The sequence below is a fragment of the Rhinoderma darwinii genome, chromosome 10 (genome assembly GCF_050947455.1).
Source record: "Rhinoderma darwinii isolate aRhiDar2 chromosome 10, aRhiDar2.hap1, whole genome shotgun sequence".
NCBI lineage: Eukaryota > Metazoa > Chordata > Amphibia > Anura > Rhinodermatidae > Rhinoderma > Rhinoderma darwinii.
Genome location: NC_134696.1, coordinates 86,836,035 through 86,856,972, shown reverse-complemented (window position 1 = coordinate 86,856,972; position 20,938 = coordinate 86,836,035). Strand labels below are relative to the sequence as shown.

Genomic DNA, 20,938 nt, shown 5'->3' with positions numbered 1-20,938 from the left:
CAAATTTACTAAACCTGGATTTTGCATCGTCCCAGCTGGAAAATTCTGGGGTGATTGAGGCAAAAACCTATCTTTGTACTTGGGTCCAGAAGCTATGACTTTGCATTCAGAGTGATGATTGCCATGTGTGAATGACTATGGCGGATCCAGCCCGTCCAGGCATTATATGGATGCCGCCACGTCATGCCACAGTTCCCCTGAAGTGGCCAGAAGCGATAAAGGCAGTCAGATATTTATATATGGTATAACAGAACAGATGATTCCCATGGAAATTCATACAATATACAGTTAGGTCCAGAATTATTTGGACAGTGACACAATCTTCATGATTTGGGCTCTGCTGCCGCCACATTGGATTTGAAATGAAACAACTGAGATGCAATTGAAGTTTAGACTTTCAGGTTTAATTCAAGGGGATTGAACAAAAATATCCTGTGAAATGTTTAGGAATTGCCACCATTTTTCTACACAGGTATAGGATAGAAAAAAGGGGGACCAATGCAAGGCGCTGCTAATATCAATTAGGATGTTTATTAAAGAGGGGAAAAATGGTAGGCTACGCGTTTCGACGCAGGAATTGTGTCTTCATCAGGCCATGAACATACACAAAAGAACATCTCATATATATACACGTCAGTAATCAAAAACCGACCAATCACCAGGAGGAAACAGGGAGGGGACACAGAGAGTTTGCTACGAGGAATAAGACAAAAAGCCGATACAAGAACAAACACGTATGATTGAAGAAATATGCGTCAATTAGATAAAAGAGCAATATGATAATTGAATTTAACATATAGGAAAAAATAACAGAACATAATAATATAAACCCAATTGATAAGATATATACAATGTTTAATATACAGGCCGTATTGATAACACAAAAAAAGCCGGCACTTGGGACTAGCGGTAAGATAAAATACTATGTAATTCTCAAAAGGAAAGGAAAATTTCTAAGGCTATTAAAAACGAAAAAAACATGTAATAATTAGACCTGACGATTGTGAATAAAAATTACGATAATATAACCAATATCGTCAGGTCTAATTATTAAATGTTTTTTTCGTTTTTAATAGCCTTAGAAATTTTCCTTTCCTTTTGAGAATTACATAGTATTTTATCTTACCGCTAGTCCCAAGTGCCGGCTTTTTTTGTGTTATCAATACGGCCTGTATATTAAACATTGTATATATCTTATCAATTGGGTTTATATTATTATGTTCTGTTATTTTTTCCTATATGTTAAATTCAATTATCATATTGCTCTTTTATCTAATTGACGCATATTTCTTCAATCATACGTGTTTGTTCTTGTATCGGCTTTTTGTCTTATTCCTCGTAGTAAACTCTCTGTGTCCCCTCCGTTTCCTCCTGGTGATTGGTCGGTTTTTGATTACTGACATGTGTATATATATATATGAGATGTTCTTTTGTGTATGTTCATGGCCTGATGAAGACGCAATTCCTGCGTCGAAACGCGTAGCCTACCATTTTTCCCCTCTTTAATAAACACCCTAATTGATATTAGCAGCGCCTTGCATTGGTCCCCCTTTTTTCTATCCTATACCTTCAAATCTGACGGTGAATTCGCGTTCACCGGCTCTTGGACCTTGGCAGCAGCTACAGATCGCATTTGGCTGGACACACCTTGGGTGTGTCTCCTGACTTCGCATCTCCTTAGCAGTGTGCTCCCTGGAGATCGATCCACACCCTCCAACAGTGTTATGCCTGGTCAGCATAACCCAACTAGGTGAGTGCAAATCACCCTAGCATCTATTGTTGCTTTTTGACCTCCGGATAATTGCACTATGTGGCGCCGTGTGTTTTTTCTTCTTTTCTAGTATTTTTCTACACAGCCGCCTCATTTCAGGGGCTCAAAAGTAATTGGACAAATTAACATTACCAGAAATAAAATGTTTTTTTTTAATACTTTGTAGAGAATCCTTTGCAGGCAATGACGGCCTGATGTCTGGAACCAATGGACATCACCAGACGCTGGGTTTCCCCCTTTGTGATGCTTTGCCCGGCCTTTACTGCGGCGTCTTCAGTTGTTGCTTGTTTGTGGCTCTTTCTACCTTAAGTTTCGTCTTAAGCAAGTGAAATGCTCGATCGGACTGAGATCTGGTGATTGCAAAATATTCCACTTCTTTGCCTTATCCGCAGTATGTTTTGGGTCATTGTCCATCTGTGCTGTGAAGTGACGTCCAATCATCCTGCTGCATGTGGTTGAATCTGAGCAGAAAGTAAATCCCTGAACACTTCAGAATTCATCCGGCTGCTTCTGTCTTCAGTCACATCATCAATAAACACTAGTGACCCAGTGCCTGTGGCAGCCATGCATGCCCATGCCATCACACTGCCCCCACCATGCCATCACACTGCCCCCACCATGCCATCACACTGCCCCCACCATGCCTTCACCATGCCATCGCACTGCCTCCACCATGCCACCACACTGCCTCCACCATGCCATCACACTGCCCCCACCATGCCATCACACTGCCTCCACCATGCCATCACACTGCCTCCACCATGCCATCACACTGCCTCCACCATGCCATCACACTGCCTCCACCATGCCATCACACTGCCCCCACCATGCCATCACACTGCCCCCACCATGTTTTACAGAGGATGTGCTGTGCTTTGGATCATGAGCCGTTCCAAGCCTTCTCCATAATGTCTTCCTCCCATCATTCTGGTACAGGTTGATCTTAGTTTCATGCTGTTCCAGAACTGGGCGGCTTCTTTACAAAGTCTAATCTGGCCTTTCTATTTTTGAGGCTGATTAATGGTTTGCCCCTTGTGGTGAACCCTCTGTATTTGCTCTCATGAAGTCTTCTCTTTATGGTAGACTTAGATACTGATAACCTACTTCCAGGAAAGTCTTCTTCACTTGGGTAGATGCTGTGAAGGGGTTTTTCTTCACCATGGAAAGGATTCGGTGATCATCCACCTCTGCTGTCTTCCGTGGACGTCGAGGCCTTTTCGAGTTCGCGAGATCACCAGTGTGATCTTTTTTCTCAAGAATGTTCCAAACTGTTGATTTGGCCACTCCTAACATTTGTGCTCTCTTTCTGATGGATTTCTTCATTTTTTTCCAGCCTAACGATGGTCTGTTTCACTTGCATTGAGAGCTCCTTTGACCTCATGTTGTGGATTCACAGCAACAGCTTCCAAATGCAAATGCCACACCTGGAATCAACTCCAGACCTTTTACCTGCTTAATTGATGATGGAATAACGAGGGAATAGCCCATTAAATAGCTTTTGAGATAATTGTCCAATTACCATTGATCTCTTGAAAAAGAGGCAGCTACAAATTAAAGAGCTGTAATTCCTAAACCCTTCCTCCAATTAGGATGTGAATACCCTCAAATTAAAGCTGAGAGTCTGCACTTTAAGCCCATATTGATTATATAACTGTATATTCAATATGTTCTGGTAAACAGCTAAAATGCCAAAACTTGTGTCACTGTCCAAATAATTCTGGACCTAACTGTATAACAATAGTCCCACATGTATTTTTCTATGACGTCAGTAAAGGAACCAATACTATAATAGCGTTTAGCGCTAATGACCAAGAAAAATGTTGGAGCATGAATGATAAGTGTTCAGACTGACAGAGCAGTTTTCCAATGGTTAGAACCATGGATTTTAGTATCACAGACATTGTCATTAATGATCGTTGGTGATAATCGTTGTGTCTATTTCCAGCTTTAGTGCCTGATATTTGTATGGCCAACTTACCACACAGCTAGCAAAGCCAATGCCAGCTAACCGAGGACTGATGTGCTTCCAGACCCCAATGCTTCCCTGACGAATACTCTGCCCAGCCGCCAGTTCCAAGAAGAAAAGTGGGATACCGATGAGGAGTAGTAACAAAAAGTACAGTAACAAGAAGGAACCTGCAAGACAAAAAAATAACATTGTGATATAGTGATAGCAGCAAAGCAAGGTCACCATTTACATTCAGTAACATCAAGTCAGCAATTAGATGATCCCTAATGGTCTCCCTGTATAGCTGAATAGATGATCAAGGGGGCTGTGGGACTTTTCACATTCCCAGAAGCCTCTCTGCAGACTACAGTTTACTGCGGCCGGCAGTCTGTCATCACACTACCTGCGTCTGCTGAACCGCTCCAGCTAGAAAGAGCTTTTCGGACAACAACATTATATTTGCAATGGCTCTGTATAAGATTCCCTAATAAAGCAGATCCAACGAGCCGTAGCACTCCTACATAAAATTGTGACTGCATACACTTAGGCGGACCACTAGGTGGCAGTACTGTACCTAGAATGTACCTGAATGACCATTTATAGAATGTTTAAAAAAAAGAAAAAAAAAAAAAAAGAAGAGAGTGGACGTGGACAGGGTCTCAGTTTAAAGGGGTTGTCCGAGATATATTTTTATTTAAAAGTTAAACACACAATACACACATTAACTATTCCCTAATATACTTACCTGTGCAATCTTGCTTCTGTTCTCCGTTCTGGCAGCTCTTTTCTTCAGATCACCTGTCTTCTGACGTCACGTTTTCTTCCTCCTCCACTGTCGTGTCGTGTCCCGATCACATGGTCTCGCCCCAGCGAGACCTCGGATGGGACACGACACGTCACTGGACACGTGTCGTTTCTGCGGGTGCCCGCCCAGCCTATGCAGCTTTTTTTCACTGTGAGCGCGCCTATGCGTGTTCACAGTGAAAAAAGTGAAGAGGGACGGCACCCGCGGACTAGAGAGGTACAGTGACCTCTGTACTTTTAGTTCTTCCCCTATCAAAGCCTACACATAGTAGGCTTTGATAGGGGATCAGACAACTCGATGCAGCACACGGGTCGCATGCAGCCCTTGAGGCTGTTATCTGCGGCCCGCGGGACACCGTTGCGCCGTAGCACCGAGCAGGCCCAAGGAGGAGCCGCACTACGCTATTATAGGCTCTGCTACGATGTCAGGAGTCCCGGAGCAGAGCGTATAATATTAAACTGTAAAAGATCTTCTGGGGTCCTGTATCTAAGCCTACATTGTTAGGCTTAGATACAGTGGCTAAAAAATTTTGTCACACATGGAGCCTGTATCTAAGCCTAACACAATGTATGCTTAGATACAGGACCCCAGATGACATTCTTTTTATTCCTGTATAAGATTTGTGTTTTGGGGCCCTGTATCTAAGCCTAACATGTATTCTTAGATACATGGCCCATGTGTGACACTGTCTGCTTGGGTAATGTATCTAAGGCTACCTTGTGGTAGGCTTAGATACATGGTCAAACAGACAGTATCACACATGAGCAGTGTATCTAAGCATCACTTTTTTTTTCTTAGTTATGTGTTTTTTACAGTTCAAGGACTACTTCAATGACACCCTTTTTTATTTTTAATAAAATCGTTAACCAGTGTTATGTGTGTTATTTCATTACAATATTTTTTCTATGTCCTCATTTATTTTAAAATGTATTACTAGTTCATTACTGTCTAACAGCGTCCATTAGTAAGGCTTCATGCACACGAGCGTGTGTATTTTACACGCGTGAAAAACTTGCGTCAATCATGTCTGTGTGTGTGCGTTACGGCGGATTTACACGAACGTGCTATACGTCCGTGCAACCCGCGTGGTTTTCACGCGGGTCGCACGGACCTATGCAAGTCTATGGGGGCATGCAGACTGTCCGTGAGTTTTGCCCAGCGTAAGTACGCTGCGTAAAACTCGCGACATGTTCTATATTTCTGCGTTTTTCGAGCATCACGCACCCATTGAAGTCAATGGGTGCGTAAAAATCACGCGCAGCACACGGAAGCACTTCCGTGGGACGTGCGTGATTCGCGCAACAGCAGTAAAAAAAAGTATGAATGTAAACAGGAAAGCACCACATGCTTTTCTGTTTACAAACATCCAAACGTAGTGTCATAATGATGGTGGCTGCGCGAAAAGCACGCAGCTGCGCACCATATGAACATGACACGGAGCTGTCAAGTGCATTTTGTGCACGCAAAACGCCACCGTATTTGCGTGCGCAAAACGCACACGCTCGTGTAAATCCGCCCTTATGCATCAGTGTGCTTTTCGATTGTCGTGTGTTATTCACGCACTCACAAAGCCAGCACATTTTTTTCATCTAACAAATTGTGTAAATCACGCACCAAACACGTGTGTGCTGTTTGTGGTTTTCACGCATGCATTGACTTCAATGTGAGTGTAGGTGCATGATAACGCACCAATAGAGGACATGCAGTACGTTTCACGCAGCGGACTCTCGCTGCGTGAAAAGTCACGCATGTGTCAACGGCCCCATTGAAATAAATGGGTCGCGTGTGTTGTGCGTTTTTTCAAAGCACAGCACACGGACGTGATTCACGCTTGTGTAAATCGTGCCTAAGGCCCCATTCTCAACAGGGTGAATCTCGCCCGTGTGCTGATCGTGAAAACCACGCACAGTACACGCGACCCATTATTTTAAATTGGCCTGTTTTCATATGCGTTTCTCACGGGCGTCAATCTTACACGCAAGTGTGCATGAGGCATAAGACGGGGCTGGACGAACGCAAAAAAAGCCGCAAACAACGCCGCAAAAAACAATAAAAAAACAACGCCAAAAAGGCTACGATAAACGTGGGGAAAAACATTTAAAAAAAAACGTGAAAAAAACAGCAAACAAAGAGGCAAAGAACGCCACGAAAAACGACAGGGAAAACGCCACGAAAGACGCAACGAAAAACGCAGAAAAAAACAACCCCAAAAAAATACACGAAAAGCGTAGAAAAAAAGGCTATGATAAACGACACGCAAAACGACGAAAAAAATATAGTGGAAAATGACGCGAAAAAAGCCGCAAACAAAGAGGCAAAGAAGGCTGCGAAAAAAAACGGGGAAAACCACACGAAAGACGCAACGAAAAACGCATAAAAAATTTCCGAGAACAACGACGCAAAAAAAGAAACGATAAACGACGCGAAAAAAAGGATACGATAAACGAAACGGAAAACACATTCAAAAACATCGCAAAAAAAGACGCAAACAAACAAGCAAAAAACGCCAAGATAAAGTAAGCGAAAAACGCCCCGAAAAAAATCGGCAAAGAGAAACGCAAACAGCGCACAAAAAACGCCGGGAAAAACGACGCAAAAAACAACGTGCACGGAGAGGTAAATCTGCCGCAAACTTCAAGACGGAATTTTGAGGCAGATATTGTTCCTGCCAAAAAACTCTGTGTGAACATAGCCTTAGTGGAGAGAGACATGAGATAGAAGAGGGTGGACAAGGGTTAGGGTATGTTCACACGAGGGCGTCCGTAACGGCTGAAATTACGGGGATGTTTCAGCCTGAAAACATCACCGTAATTTCAGCCATAACGGCATGTGCAGGCGCTTGAACGGCGCGTCCATTACGGACGTAATTGGCGCTGCTATTCATTGGAGTCAATGAGTAACGGCTCCAATTATGCCCAAAGAAGTGACAGGTCACTTCTTCTACGCGGGCGTCTATTTACGCGCCGTCATTTGACAGCGGCGCATAAATATACGCCTCGTGTGAACAGACAAACGTCAGCCCATTGCTTTCAATGGGCAGATGTTTGTCAACGCTATTGAGGCGCTATTTTCGGACGTAATTCGGGGCAAAAACGCCCGAATTATGTCCGTAATTAGTGCGTGTGAACATACCCTTAGGGTAGACACGAAGAGGTTTATAGACCTGAAAAGAGAAATAAAACATAAATGTGAAAAACATAATGGGGAGGAGAACGGTCACCGTCCTTCAAGAATGTCAGCAAGGAGACAAGTCCAGTGAAGGAGGTCAGCGGGAGGAGCAAGGACAGCTCACGTGAACTCTTGGAAGGTACGTGCACGCTCATTGCAGCCTGCAATGAGCGTGCACGTGAAAAAAGTTTCATCACAAGGAAAGATCAACAAACCAGAGCTGAACTGCATGTAAACAAACCGTGCTGAATTCAAAGAAGAAATGTGTTAAGTAGAATTTTTTTTAAAAATAATGCTTTATTTAGGTTGTCTGTATAAGGGGTAATGTATGACACAGTTTTTGAAAAAATGTTGGGATCTCGGACAACCCCTTTAAGGAAAATGTTTAAAGGATAATTCCAGAGCAACCACGTCTCCGGGTAGAAGTTTAAAAGTGATGCCAGGTAACGCAGCCAGGAGAGAGGGCGGTTAGGTTGTCTAGGAAATCATACAATGCCAGAAGTTTCTCCATATGGTTGCCTCCATTATATGGCGTTAGTCATCCCACAATATGTCCTATACAGTTACGTCTTTCCCAATATAAAGAAATACAGTGATGAAACTCTTCCTCACCACTATACCGGTCTATGCAACTAGGAACGTGCCTTATAGGATGTATTCTTGGATGACAAGTACTTTACATTTGGCCATTAATAGCCATGGTCAAAAATTCTTTCACAACTTCTGACAAGGCAAGATGTCTGAAAAACATCTAAAGACGTTATATGTTTGTGAACCATCAAGTCTTATTCACTCAATGTTTGAAGGACATATAATAGGGCAGTGTTTCCCAACCAGGGTTCACTAGAACACAGCAGCAAGACTGTCGCTTTTACAGTAGAGATAGCAAACGGATTTCAGCCATTTTTGGAAATTTCATGGTATTGGAAGACTTCTTATTTTACATATGCCACCCACTAAGCCAACAATGATATTTTGGGAATACCCCTTTAAAGGTAGGGACAGGTAAAGGATACCAGACTAATTTCGTTTGTACTTACAGGGTGAAGCAAGACCCACCCGATCCTTATTACTAGCGTGTTTTGTGATGAAAGACGTTCTGTGTTGTATGGCGGGATTGCGGCCATTCACACACACACATTGAGTCGGTAGCTATGGACCACAGCAAAATAATTACGGACAGTGCGGCAGGGCTTTTTTTGTCTGTGGTGGGACACAGGCTGTGCGGCTGATCCCAAATTTGGACAGACTCGGGGAGCCATGAAGGTTGGTTGGGGGTTACCAAATGTTACTACGGGGGTAAAAGTGAAGGTGTGTGGGCACTGCCGTCTCTTAGGTCGGTGGGAGGGCCAGGGGCAGGTGTGTCTAGGCCCGTCATGGAAGGTGCCGCAATCAGTCATGGTCACCCAACTGTGCTGCTTATTATTATAATGAGTGGCAGGGGGTTTAACACATGCACTCCTTAACAATTCCTAGAAAAACATGGCTGCTTGGGATACATTTTTATAAAGTCCATGCAGAATGTTTACCAGTCGTGTATCTGAACTGTAATAAACCTGGAAGTGAACGTCTTACATGACCCACGCATCACGTACTTACTAATCCAGAGGGAGAAGACATGTACATGGCAGCGGCTCCTGGGAGGGGAGTGCAGATAGTGCGAGTCAATAAAGGAGTGTACATGTAAATACTAACGTACTAATAAGTGGTATCTACACGTGACCGGAGGGCCTTCAGGATGACTTATAATGGTGGTGTCTGATCACCAATCATTCACATGTGGCCGTAAGAGGCAAAAAGTGACATTTTATAATGGTCAGGCGAGAGTAGTAGCCGATAGAGGTGTTTGTTTTGACCAATTACACTTATATTCTTGGACGGATCAAGCAAATGTAACGTAAAGTCAGTCTAAAACTACCCAGGATGTGTCCCAAGTGTCTCCCAACGACCGATGTGGCAAGTTCACCCAGTAAAGAAGAAGCTGGGATATTAACCGGCACACTCGGCTGAGCCCAGAATACACGTTTATGGGGGAAGTCGGGGAATATAGCCTTCAGCCAACAACTCTCTCTTGTGTGTGACCGGCTTAACATAAAACCTCAGCGATCTACAGTGACGTACAACCTTGGCTTTAATTGCCACTGGGCCCCAAAGGAACGCAGGTCTAACCTATGACCCACCTGCTTCTTTGTGATGACAGAGGTGCCATATTTGGTCACTTAGGGCCTAGGGTCAATGACATTGGATGAGGTCCTGACAACATTCTTCTCTATCTGGTTGTGCCAATTTAGTCTGTATTTGATCTTGGGTTTGTATCTGCTCAGAACCGTGACACAGGTACATGGGAGGTTCTGAAGAATCAGCAAGAGCAAACCAACAAGGAAAATAATAAGTGAGGAGTGTACGGCACAGTTGAAAAAATAATGACACTGATGGCAGCTGCTTTTAAAGGGGTTGTCGGATTTAGAAAACCCAATTTTTGAATACTCTTAGTAGTGCATCTCGAGCCCCTCACTCACGTCCATCGATAAGACGGAACAGAGAGATGCAACAAACAAATTGTCTCTGTAGGACCCGACATGTTAATGCATTACTCAGACAGCCTGTTGATTTCAATAGGCACTGTGTAATACTTCAATTCCCCTGTGGTGGCGCTGCAAGAGAATTGAATACAGTTACTGGGTTCCCCAACAGATTAAAGATGATCACATAGGGTCCCAGCAGCAGGAATATCCGTGATTAGCCCCATCTAACAAAAAGGGATTATCCAAAGTGGACTCCCCCTTTAATGTAACTTTAGTAAACATGTATGAACTTTACGTACGCTCTATTAAGTCAGAAGCACTGAGATCTCAGCAGGTTCATATGATAACAGGAGTTGAATATTGAAAAGGCGGCTCAACTGGATCGGGCTGGATTTACAACACTACTAGAAAGACAGATCCATAGAAATGCCACGGCTGCAGATCTTACCTCCTCCATTCTGGTGACACAGGTAAGGAAACCGCCAGACATTTCCAAGACCGACGGAGAAGCCAACCTGGGCAAGGATATACTGGACTTTACTGCCCCAAGCGGGGCGGGAGGTGGGTTCAGGTAGCAGATCACGACTGGAGTCCCCTGCGACACTGCCCTCTAATTCATTAAGGGATTTTTCCATTGGGTGATGTCACTTTAATATAGCGTTTGCTAATGTAGAGTTCAAGTTATAGTCTGTCGTTTTAAAACCTGCAAAAAAAATAAATAAATGATAATTGTTGCAATACACTGTCATGTAAAGACCGTCATCTGTACAGTCATGTCACGTAAGAAAAGGTTATGAGGTTCTATTGTTATCAGTCTACAGCTCCTATGCAGACCTATGTGTTTCCATGGTAACAGACTACAAACAAACCCTGTGTAGTCTGATCCTGTATTCATACTCTCTTCCATTCGTACCCCACATACATTTGGTAGGTAAGCAAAAAGTTGGGCACAGATGGAAGAGATTAGGAGTGTAGGATCAGACCACACAGGGTTTGTTTGTAGTCTGTTCCCATGGAGACACATAGGTCTGCATAACAACTCTAGACACAATACAATAGGACATTTTTAATTAAGATTATTTTCAAAGTTGTTTAAATTTTTTTTTTTTAGATAGTTTGGAGCAATAAAGACATTTGGTAGTGCAGGTGCACATAGCCTTTAAAGTGAACCTATACTTTCAGCGCTCGGACACTCACTGATCAAAACTTGACACGTCACTATAACATGTCAAAAGTATTTTTAAAGTTTAGTTACACTTTAAATAATTTCTATTACTTGAATGCCCAAAATGCTACATTTAAGGGGTATTCCCAACGTAAACATTTATGGCATATCTAAATGTCTGATAGATGCGGGTCCCAGCTCTGGGACCCACACTTGTATCGAGAACAGGAGAGACCCAACTCACGTTTCGTCTGGTGCCGTGGCCACAAGCTGCTGATTCCAGGCAGGGACAAGTGGAGAAGGGGCGATGCATGCGCGTGGCTCTCTCCATTCTGTTGTGTGAGTTATGGCAATAGCGGAGTAACACTTGCTCGGCTATTTCCGTAACTCCCATTAAACAGAAGTCACCTGAAACTACAGTCACTCTTTAAAAAATACACACACAGAAAAGAAATGTTCTTGCTCAATGCAAACAGAAGGATATTGGCCAAGTTTCCTATGTGTTTGGTTCCTCAGTCACACTTACGGGTTTATTACAAATAGTTTTACAAATTACAAATCATTTCAGGTGTCACTTGCCTCAGTCTAAAACTCGCCATAGATATTAGCCCACTACATGCCAAATAATCACCCACGACCCTTTCATGATTGGGAGTGCTTTGGTCCATTATTTTTATGTTTTTTAAATGTGATTTTAGTTATCTGTAATTTATTTTTTACCTTTTACTGTATAAATGTATTTATTTTTTTACATAGAGGCACAGGTTAGTAGGGAACACGTTTTCTTTTGTGTTCCCTGCTGTCGCAATATACAGATCACCAATAACATATAATGTTAAAAGCCTATTAGAGCACCGTTATCAACAATTTGCATACACAGACATGCAGATCGCACCTGGTCTACAAACCTCCAAGCCCCCTATGCACAGGGAAACCCTGTGACATCATTAATGACATCACAGGGTTCCCTAGCAACCGCCCAAACACAGTAGCAGTGGATGTTCAGGGTTTCAGGTATGTGCACACGCAGAGTCAAAAACGTCTCAAAATACGGAGCTGTTTTCAAGGGAAAACAGCCCCTGATTTTCAGACGTTTTTTGAGCAACTGGCGTATTTCGAGCCGATTTACGGCCGGTTTTGGAGCTGTTTTCATTGGAGTCTATGAGAAAACGGCTCCAAAACCGTCCCAAGAAGTGTCCTGCACTTCTTTTGACGAGCCGTCATTTTACGCGCCGTATTTTGACAGCGACGCGTAAAATGACAGCTCGTCTGCACAGATCATCATAAGACCCATTGCAAGCAATGGGCAGATGTTTGCAGACGTATTGGAGCCGTCTTTTCAGACGTAATTCGAGGCGTAAAACGCCTCCATTATGTCTGAAAAATGGTTCTGTGCACATACCCTTCTTGTGACAGGGAACAGATTAATTTAGTTTCCTACCACAGTACAGAATCAGGCTATGCGACCGCCCGATCATACCGGTGGCACTGCCTGCAGGAGCACACAAGTACCATCCAGGACAGCACATAGATTATTGGGCTGCAGACACAAGGATGAGTCCATTATCCCATTCTTTCACGTGGGATTCTTTTACGTGGTTAAGTGGCTCAGGCAAGTTGGACACCGCTTATCTCCATTGGGGAAACAAAGGATCTGACCTGTCTGATCCTTTTTATACACAGATTTCTAACCGGGCTCCAAAGACATGATTGTCAGAGAAGCTTGGTGAAATTAGCAGGATCTAAATGTGTAAAGGATACGGCAAATCCCTACCTGCCATTATACATGTCCCTACAAGTCCCAAAAAGCTCACACTGTTCCAAAGCATACTTGTCTCCCTGACTTACGCAATTGTTTTGCATTGTTGACATACAACAACTTTTTGTTTCCAGAAACAGCGCCACTCTCATCCAATGAGCGGTATCTGGTATTACGGTGTTCCGTTGAATAGCGCTAATCTGCAATACCAGGCACAACCCACTGGACAAGAGTGGCGCTGTTTCTGGGGAAATAAACAAAAACAGACCTTTTTATAGAGTCTTGTACAAGGTTGATGGAGCTGTCATACAGAATTAACATCAGTAAAAGTGCCGTCAACATGGAGACCTCCAAGCTGAGAGCCTAAGGGGCCCTTTCGGGTCTCAAAAATATTTTAATAATGTAGTCTTTATATACTGTAGATCTGTGGTCTGCAACCTGGGTTCTCCAGTTGTAGTGAAACTACAACCCCCAGCAGCTGCTGTAGATGAATTGAGAATGGAAAGGTTTGCCTGGTAAGGGCTAGTTAAAACATTTCCCAACAAAATTCCACATTTACGCCGGTCTATTTCTAATACGGTTCCGAGAAACCGAAGTGCAATCTGTGAAATGTGAGACTAATACTGGGAATTTTCAATGATGTGATCTTAAAAAAATAAATAAAAAAAATTACTATTTACGGATTTTAAGACTGCGGCATATCAAGTTATCGATGTGTAGATAGGTTTCCTGACATAAAATAAAAATCCTTTAATTCGGAATCAACGAAACACGATAGGTGGTGGATTCTAAAATATTCTGGGATTATTGGATGATCGTAGTCCAGGGAATAGGTAAAAAACCTAACAACAATGGGGATCCCACCACTTACAAGAAAGAGACCATAGCCGCTCCAGGATTGCATGCATGCTCAGTGGTAACTGGAACGCCCCTTTAACATTTTCCCCCTCTGCTCAGTCTTCTTCTTCTGGTCTTGTGAATTTCCATATTAAATTGTAATTTTGTGCTGGAAACAAACGCCGGGTTATGAGACTTTCTGTATTATGGATGCCGGATTATAGGAATTTCAGAGATGTTGCGATTCACAATCCAATATTCCTGTTCCAGAGCTTTGTAAAATCTCTAAAAGTCGATGTCATCTTGAGAATAGATGTGAGCAGATACACTGCATACTTCAGACATGACTCCGTGCACATTCTGCTTCTAGCGCTGGGACGGCGCCAATACAAACTAGTGATGGCTGCAGAATGCGCTCCACCCAGCATGGCCGTATTAAACAAGATCCAGATACAGGAGGGCAATCACCACGTTCCAGCCATGTGCCTTCCCATTCTCCACCAGCCCTCAAGACATCCTGCCACCTCCGTCCTGCACCTCAGCCAATCAGCTTCACGTCTCAGGAGGTGTGTGACTCCACGCCTCTACGGAAATAGCCTACAGCACATTTTCCAGAAATGTAACCCCTTTACCTTTCAAATGACATTGAATTCTACATACACCTTGAGCACAATTACTAATAGGGGATTTAAGCAAAGCCCGGAGCTGGAAGCCTCAAAACATGATTACGATATATAAGTGGTCTCCAACCGCGGGTCTTCAGCCGTTGCAAGACTACAACTCCTATCATGCTGGGAGTCGCAGGTTGAGGGCCACTGATAAATGAGACCACTGTGATATATGAGGAATGTATGTGCACTAAAGAATAAATCAGAACGATTGAAGGGATTGTGCAAGATTATAAAAACATGGCTGCTTTCTTTCAAAAATAGCACCACAGCTGTCTACAGGTTATGTGTGGTATTGCAGCTCAGCCCCATTCACTTTAATGGAGCAGAGCTGCAATACAGGCAACCCATGGACAGGAGTCGTGCTGTTTCTGGAAGAAAAGAGAGATGTTTTTCTAATCCTGGACAACCCCTACAGTCTACAAGTTCTAATGCGATTTTCTTCTAAACTAATAGGCAACTTTGTAATCACTAAATAGTCGTCGCCCCCCCCCCCCCCCACCTCCCCTAGGCTGGGCGATTATGACCCAAATCAAAATCACGATTAATTGAACATATAACCTCGATTATGATTAATTTACAATTATATAGGTAACACCCCTATTGCATGCCATGCCCCCTATTTAAATGCTACGCCATTGAATATTTATCCCCTGAGCCTGCTGTATACTACGGTATATAATATACTCCCTGACACTGCCCCCACACAGTATATTGCCCCCATAGTGCTCCACACACAGTATAATGCCCCATAGCTGCCCCCACATAGTATAATGCCCTTATAGCTGCCCCCACACAGTATATTGCCCCCCATAACTGCCCTCCACAAAGTATAATACCCCCATAACTACCCCAATACTGTAAAATACTCCCATAACTGCCCCAACATAGTAAAATACTCCCAGAACTGCCCCAACACCGTAAAATACTACCATAACTGCCCCAACACCGTAAAATACTACCATAACTGACCCAACACAGTAAAATACTACCATAACTGCCCCATAGCTGCCCTCCACACAGTATAAAGTCTCCCATCGCTGCCCCCACACAGTATAATGCCCCACAGCTGCCCCCACACAGCCCCAATAAAATACATACTCACCTAACCCCGTTCCATCGACGAGTGGAGGAGTACCCTCTGCTCCTACAGTCTGTGTGGTTTGGCGCAGACTGGCGCGATGACATCACTGCCGATTTATAGTGAATAGTAGACCAGGGACCTTACGGCTCCCTGCTTTACCATTGGACTCAACCGTATCCAAGGATGGAGATACAGATGAAACCGGGAAAAAATAATTGTAGAAACGGAAATGCACAAGATGACGTCTGTTAATTGCACTGAATTGCGGTTTTGATTATTTTTTGATTAATTGCCCAGCCCCACCCCTAACATATAGTTACATAGTTTGTACGGTTGAAAAAAGACACATGTCCATCAAGTTCAACCAAGGGATGGGGAAGGGGAAGTGGGATGGGAGAGGGGAAGTAAAAAATGTCTACACATAGGAGCCAATATGTGTTGATCAAAAAGAGATAAAGGTTTTTCCAAACCCAAAAAAAGTTGAAGATGTTAAAATACAAAGATGTACAATATACTCACCTTTTAAGTGCAGTTCCAAAGCTGGCCACCAGTCATTTCCTGTTGTCGGTGACAGGTCATCCATAATGAGGTCACTACCGTTGCCAGCAGTGATCGGCTGCTGTGGTAATATGGAAAACGGTGGGGGTACCCTAGAGACCAGCTGTTCCTGGCTGTTAGTCCCGGGTGTCAGCTTTAATACACAGCTGACACCCGCAGCGTATGGAGCGGGCTCAGCACGTGAGCCCTCTCTATACATCACCCCCCTCACCAGGACGTGCTATTATGTAACTTTCTCTCTCCATCGATAACCTCAAACAATACAGTTATATAGAGTCGCTGTCTTCTCTACCATAACCAACGTGGCGATCACGATTTACACCCCAATCCTGACCAAAGTCCCTGTAAACATTTCCCACCAGAATCACAAATCCTAAATTAACATTTGCTGCTTCTTCAGGGTAGAATCCCTACTACGAAGACGCTCTGATACTAGCACAGCTTGAGGGGTTCAAAGGTGGGCAACCAAAGCAATACATGGAGTGGATAGACTGAAATACTTCGGTTATTAAAAAATTGGGGTTATCTAGTTTGGAAAAATATGGCTTAGACCCAACGTATGCCAAGAAGAGTGTATTTTTGGCATACATTGGAGAGGTATGCATTGGTAAACTTTTTTCTTTTTACTGTATGGAGTGTAGTAGACTATACTATTCCAGACAGAGGCATCAAGTAAAAACCATGTACACCTCAACCTTTTTTTTACAATGGAGCCCTATGGGCAACATATGCCCTGTGTGCCCAACGTATACCTCAGATGGAAGACTGACGTGATGTGAACAAAGCCCTAGAGGTGACCTAGTAACTATGTATGAATACTGCATCTCAAAGATCAATACAGAGATCTATATAATGATCTATTTATACCCAGGACTAAGAAGGGGGCGTCCTCTACGTCTAGAGAAAATAATCAGTATAGATGGGGATTCTTTACTGTACAAGAACGTTGCGATGGTTAATTTATTGAAAAAGTTCAAAATGAACCTGCTATTTTCTTGAAAGTCAAAGTACTAAACTACTGTCAATAGGTCGTTGATCCAGATATTTATTTTGATATTTGGAACAGGGAAGGATTTTTTTTCCCCTAAAATGAGGAAAATTGCCTTCCTCTGGATCAGTTTTGCAGGAGAAGAGTCCGTACTGGATGGACGTGTGTCTTTTTTCGATCTTTCTATGTTACTAGTCTTGACTTCATGTTCTTTATACTACATGGAGTAATAGGCGCTCAAATCTATAAGGTTATGACAGGCTCGAAAGAAAGTGAAGACCTCTGAGAAGTTAGAAATTCCTGCGTTGTCCCCACTCAAGCCTTCTCCATAGTCACCTTGTACTCCTCAGGGGTCCTGTTACTGTCCGATGTCTCAGCACGGAGAGAAAGGACTCTTATTTTATACTCGTCGTATTTTGTGGGATCGCTACGAATCTCCGAGAAGTCAGTATAACGAGGGGAAGCTCCTCGGACTTTACATGACAACAAAGGGGACTGTTGTACCAGACGTGCCCCTAACCATCTCCCAAACTGCTCCCCTGAGATCATAAGTGCGCCTCAAACCCTTCCAGTAAACCCTGGGAATATGTCATATTAATACAGTTACAGACTCTGTGTAATCTTCTACTGCAGTCCTATGTTACTCCCCTCGCTCTGCCCCCTCTTCTTACAAACAGACAGTAGAAAAGGAGGGGGCAGATGGAAGGAAGCAACACATGACTGCAGGATCAGACGGCACGGGGTTTGTTTGTAGTCTGTAACCATGCAGACACATAGGTCTGCATAAGAGCTGTAGACCCAAAACGGTAGCAAGACTTTGCTTCTTTTTTACGTTACATACATTGGAGCAATGCACGTGAATTAGCGGACAAAGCCTTTACAGAACACTTGAGCAAAGCATTGTCTATATCGGTGTTCATGTATAGAAAGAGAATTGGGCACATTTGGTGTGTAGGTTCAGCATATATGCCCAGGAAGATACCCCTGATGCATACATATCTTTAGTGGCCTATGGACCTGGTATATACCAAAAGTTGGGCTTTTGACATCCGCCGGGCAGGTATAGGTCGGTAAACTTTTTTAATTTACTGCATAGAAAAGCGTAGGGTACTGCGCTTTCCTATAAATTAGTCTGCCGCAAAAAAAGTAATGCATCTACAGCGGCATACGTCAGGCTTTTATGTTTGGCACGTACATCATGAGATTTTCGGGGTGTATATCATGCAAGGTAAATATGCGAATATAGTACTCGGCAGAACGGTTGCACTGGATACGGTTGCGCCATTCCTTGCATATCTACAGTGTGGTGGACAGTGGATCTTCTGCCGCCTTCCTGCTGATCAGAACGTGGTCAGTCCACGTGGTGAAGAAACAGACAAAAGGATTTCCCATGCAACAGCTTCACGCTTGCAACATTAAATAGAGGAAATGAAGCAGATGAAGCAGAACACTGCGAGGACGAATATAAACCGAGGAGCACGTGAGCGGAGGATGAAAGCCGACAATTGCTTCAAGAATAGCGGAGATCTTGGTAACAGACAGGCGGCGGAATGTACCAAGCGAGTCAGTTCTAATAAGACAAGACAAGCGACTAGGCCTCTTCGTTGTCATTGAATGTGAGAAACGTGCACGCAGCTATTCCCCTGGACGTACGGACTAGGAAGTCTTGGATAACACAGACAAGTGAAAAGGCAACATATACTGTGTATTAGTCTTCTACAGTTTCGCCAAGTCACTGGTTCACGCAGACATTTCTAGCTGCCCTGGAGACGTCCGCCTTCATATTCATCTGCAGGGCAGCTAGGAATGTCTGGATGAACCAGTGAGCGGGACCACCCATGAAAGGGTTAACCTGCTAGTCACACATCAGCTCCCGGACCCCCACTAAGTGACCTCAGAAGGTCAGATCATGGGGAAATCCCTGCAATTACAAGAACGACTGAAAACGACACCAAGGTGTAAGATGTTATCCATCACTTTCTTAAGCGGCCTTCAGCGTGGTAAAATATGTTCACTACTAATATTAAATCTGTAATCCCTACACAATGCAAAATACGATGATCTAAGCCAATCTACAACTCCTATATGAACGCCACGAATGGTCATTTACATGGCAACCGCTGGCAGGTGCCAACAGAAACCCTTATCTAAATCAGTAGAGAATACCAAACAGCCACCCAATTCTCCTAAGGCCCTGTTCACACAGAGTTTTTTTGCAGGAGGAAAATTCTGCCTCAAAATTCCGTTTGGGATTTTGAACTACCTGCACGCTGTTTGCTGCGATTTTCCGCTCGCGCCCATTGAATGCTACGGGCAAAGAACGCCGCGAAATACGCTTTCTCTGCCTCCCATTGATGTCAATGGGAGGTCAGAGGCGTAAACGCACGAAGATAGGGCATGACGCTTCTTTTTACCGCGGGACGGTTTTTCCCCTCGCGGTAAAAAAAACGCCTCCGCCTCCTATTGAAATCAATGGGAGGCATTTTTGGACGTTTTTTTGGCGCAGTTTCCGCGTAAAAAAACTCAGTAAGAACAGAGCCTAACAGGGTCGCAAAAGCTACATAGTTACATAGTACAGTTGAAAAAAAGACACATGTCCATCAAGTTCAACCAAGGGAAGGGGAACATTTCTACACACAGGAGCGGATGTTTTTTTTGCTCTAGGAAATGATCTAAGCCTTTTTTAAAGCATCTACTGTCCCTGCTGTGACGGCTCCTGCGGTACACCACTTATAACCGGGGACCATTCAGAGTAGGAATCATTGACCACAACTCTCTGGATACGGTCCCTGAGCCAATTCTCAATCCAATTACAAACTAAACGTTCTAAACCTATAGTCCTTAATTTACCCATTAGACGTCTATGAGGGACAGTGTCAAATGCCTTTGCAAAGTCCAAAAACACTATATCCACAGCGGCCCCTCTGTCTAGGCTTCTGCTTACCTCTTCATAAAAACAGATCAGGTTGGTTTGAAAACCTCTGTCCTTAGTAAAACCGTGCTGGCTGTCACTTGTAATACTATTTTTTGTCACATAATCCTGTATATAGTCCCTCAAACATTTTCCCCACGATGGATGTTAAGCTTACTGGTCTATAATTACCCGGGGAAGACCTAGAGCCCTTTTTAAAAATAGGCACCACATTTGCCCTGCGCCAGTCCCTTGGCACTATACCAGTCACTAGAGAATCTCTGAATATTATGAAGAGGGGGACAGAAATAACTGAACTAAGCTCCTTAAGGACTCTAGGGTGTATCCCATCTGGTCCCGGGGCCTTGTGCACATTTATTCTATTTAACTTAGCTTGCACCATATCTACATTCATCCAATTCAGTATATCAACTAATATATTAACAGCACTGGCACCGGCTACATCAGCTGCTCTTTCTTCTGTTGTATATACAGAGCTGAAGAACCCATTTAGTAACTCTGCCTTCTCTTGATCCCCTGTGACCAACTCCCCATTACCATTATCTGGGGGTCCTACATGTTCAGATCTTGGCTGTTTTGCATTTATATACTTGAAGAATTTTTTGGGGATTTGTTTTACTATCCCTGGCCACCTGCCTTTCATTTTGTATTTTTGCTAATTTTATTACATTTTTACAGATTTTCTTATGCTCTTTATATTTTACAAAGGCTACAGATGTACCCTCAGATT

The 20,938-nt window shown here is 43.4% G+C and overlaps 1 protein-coding gene and 1 long non-coding RNA gene across 4 annotated transcripts in view; one reads left to right on the top strand and one right to left on the bottom strand.

Annotated features, from left to right (window-relative positions):
* LOC142662166 (uncharacterized) overlaps window positions 1-4,076 on the top strand; it is a 44,313-nt gene extending 40,237 nt beyond the window's left edge. The window contains exon 3 of the long non-coding RNA XR_012850878.1: window positions 3,717-4,076. This is a non-coding gene — a long non-coding RNA (uncharacterized LOC142662166). The remainder of the gene's footprint in view (window positions 1-3,716) is intronic.
* The window catches only part of LOC142662165 (sodium-dependent neutral amino acid transporter B(0)AT2-like), a 54,078-nt gene that overhangs the window by 11,348 nt on the left and 21,792 nt on the right, over window positions 1-20,938 (bottom strand). For all 3 annotated transcript variants that reach the window (XM_075840186.1, XM_075840184.1, XM_075840185.1), the window contains exons 2-3: window positions 10,666-10,920; window positions 3,750-3,907 (exon numbers count right to left, since the gene is read on the bottom strand). In XM_075840186.1, the coding sequence (XP_075696301.1) occupies window positions 3,750-3,907; window positions 10,666-10,852 (345 nt within the window). In that variant the 5' untranslated portion in view covers window positions 10,853-10,920. The remainder of the gene's footprint in view (window positions 1-3,749; window positions 3,908-10,665; window positions 10,921-20,938) is intronic.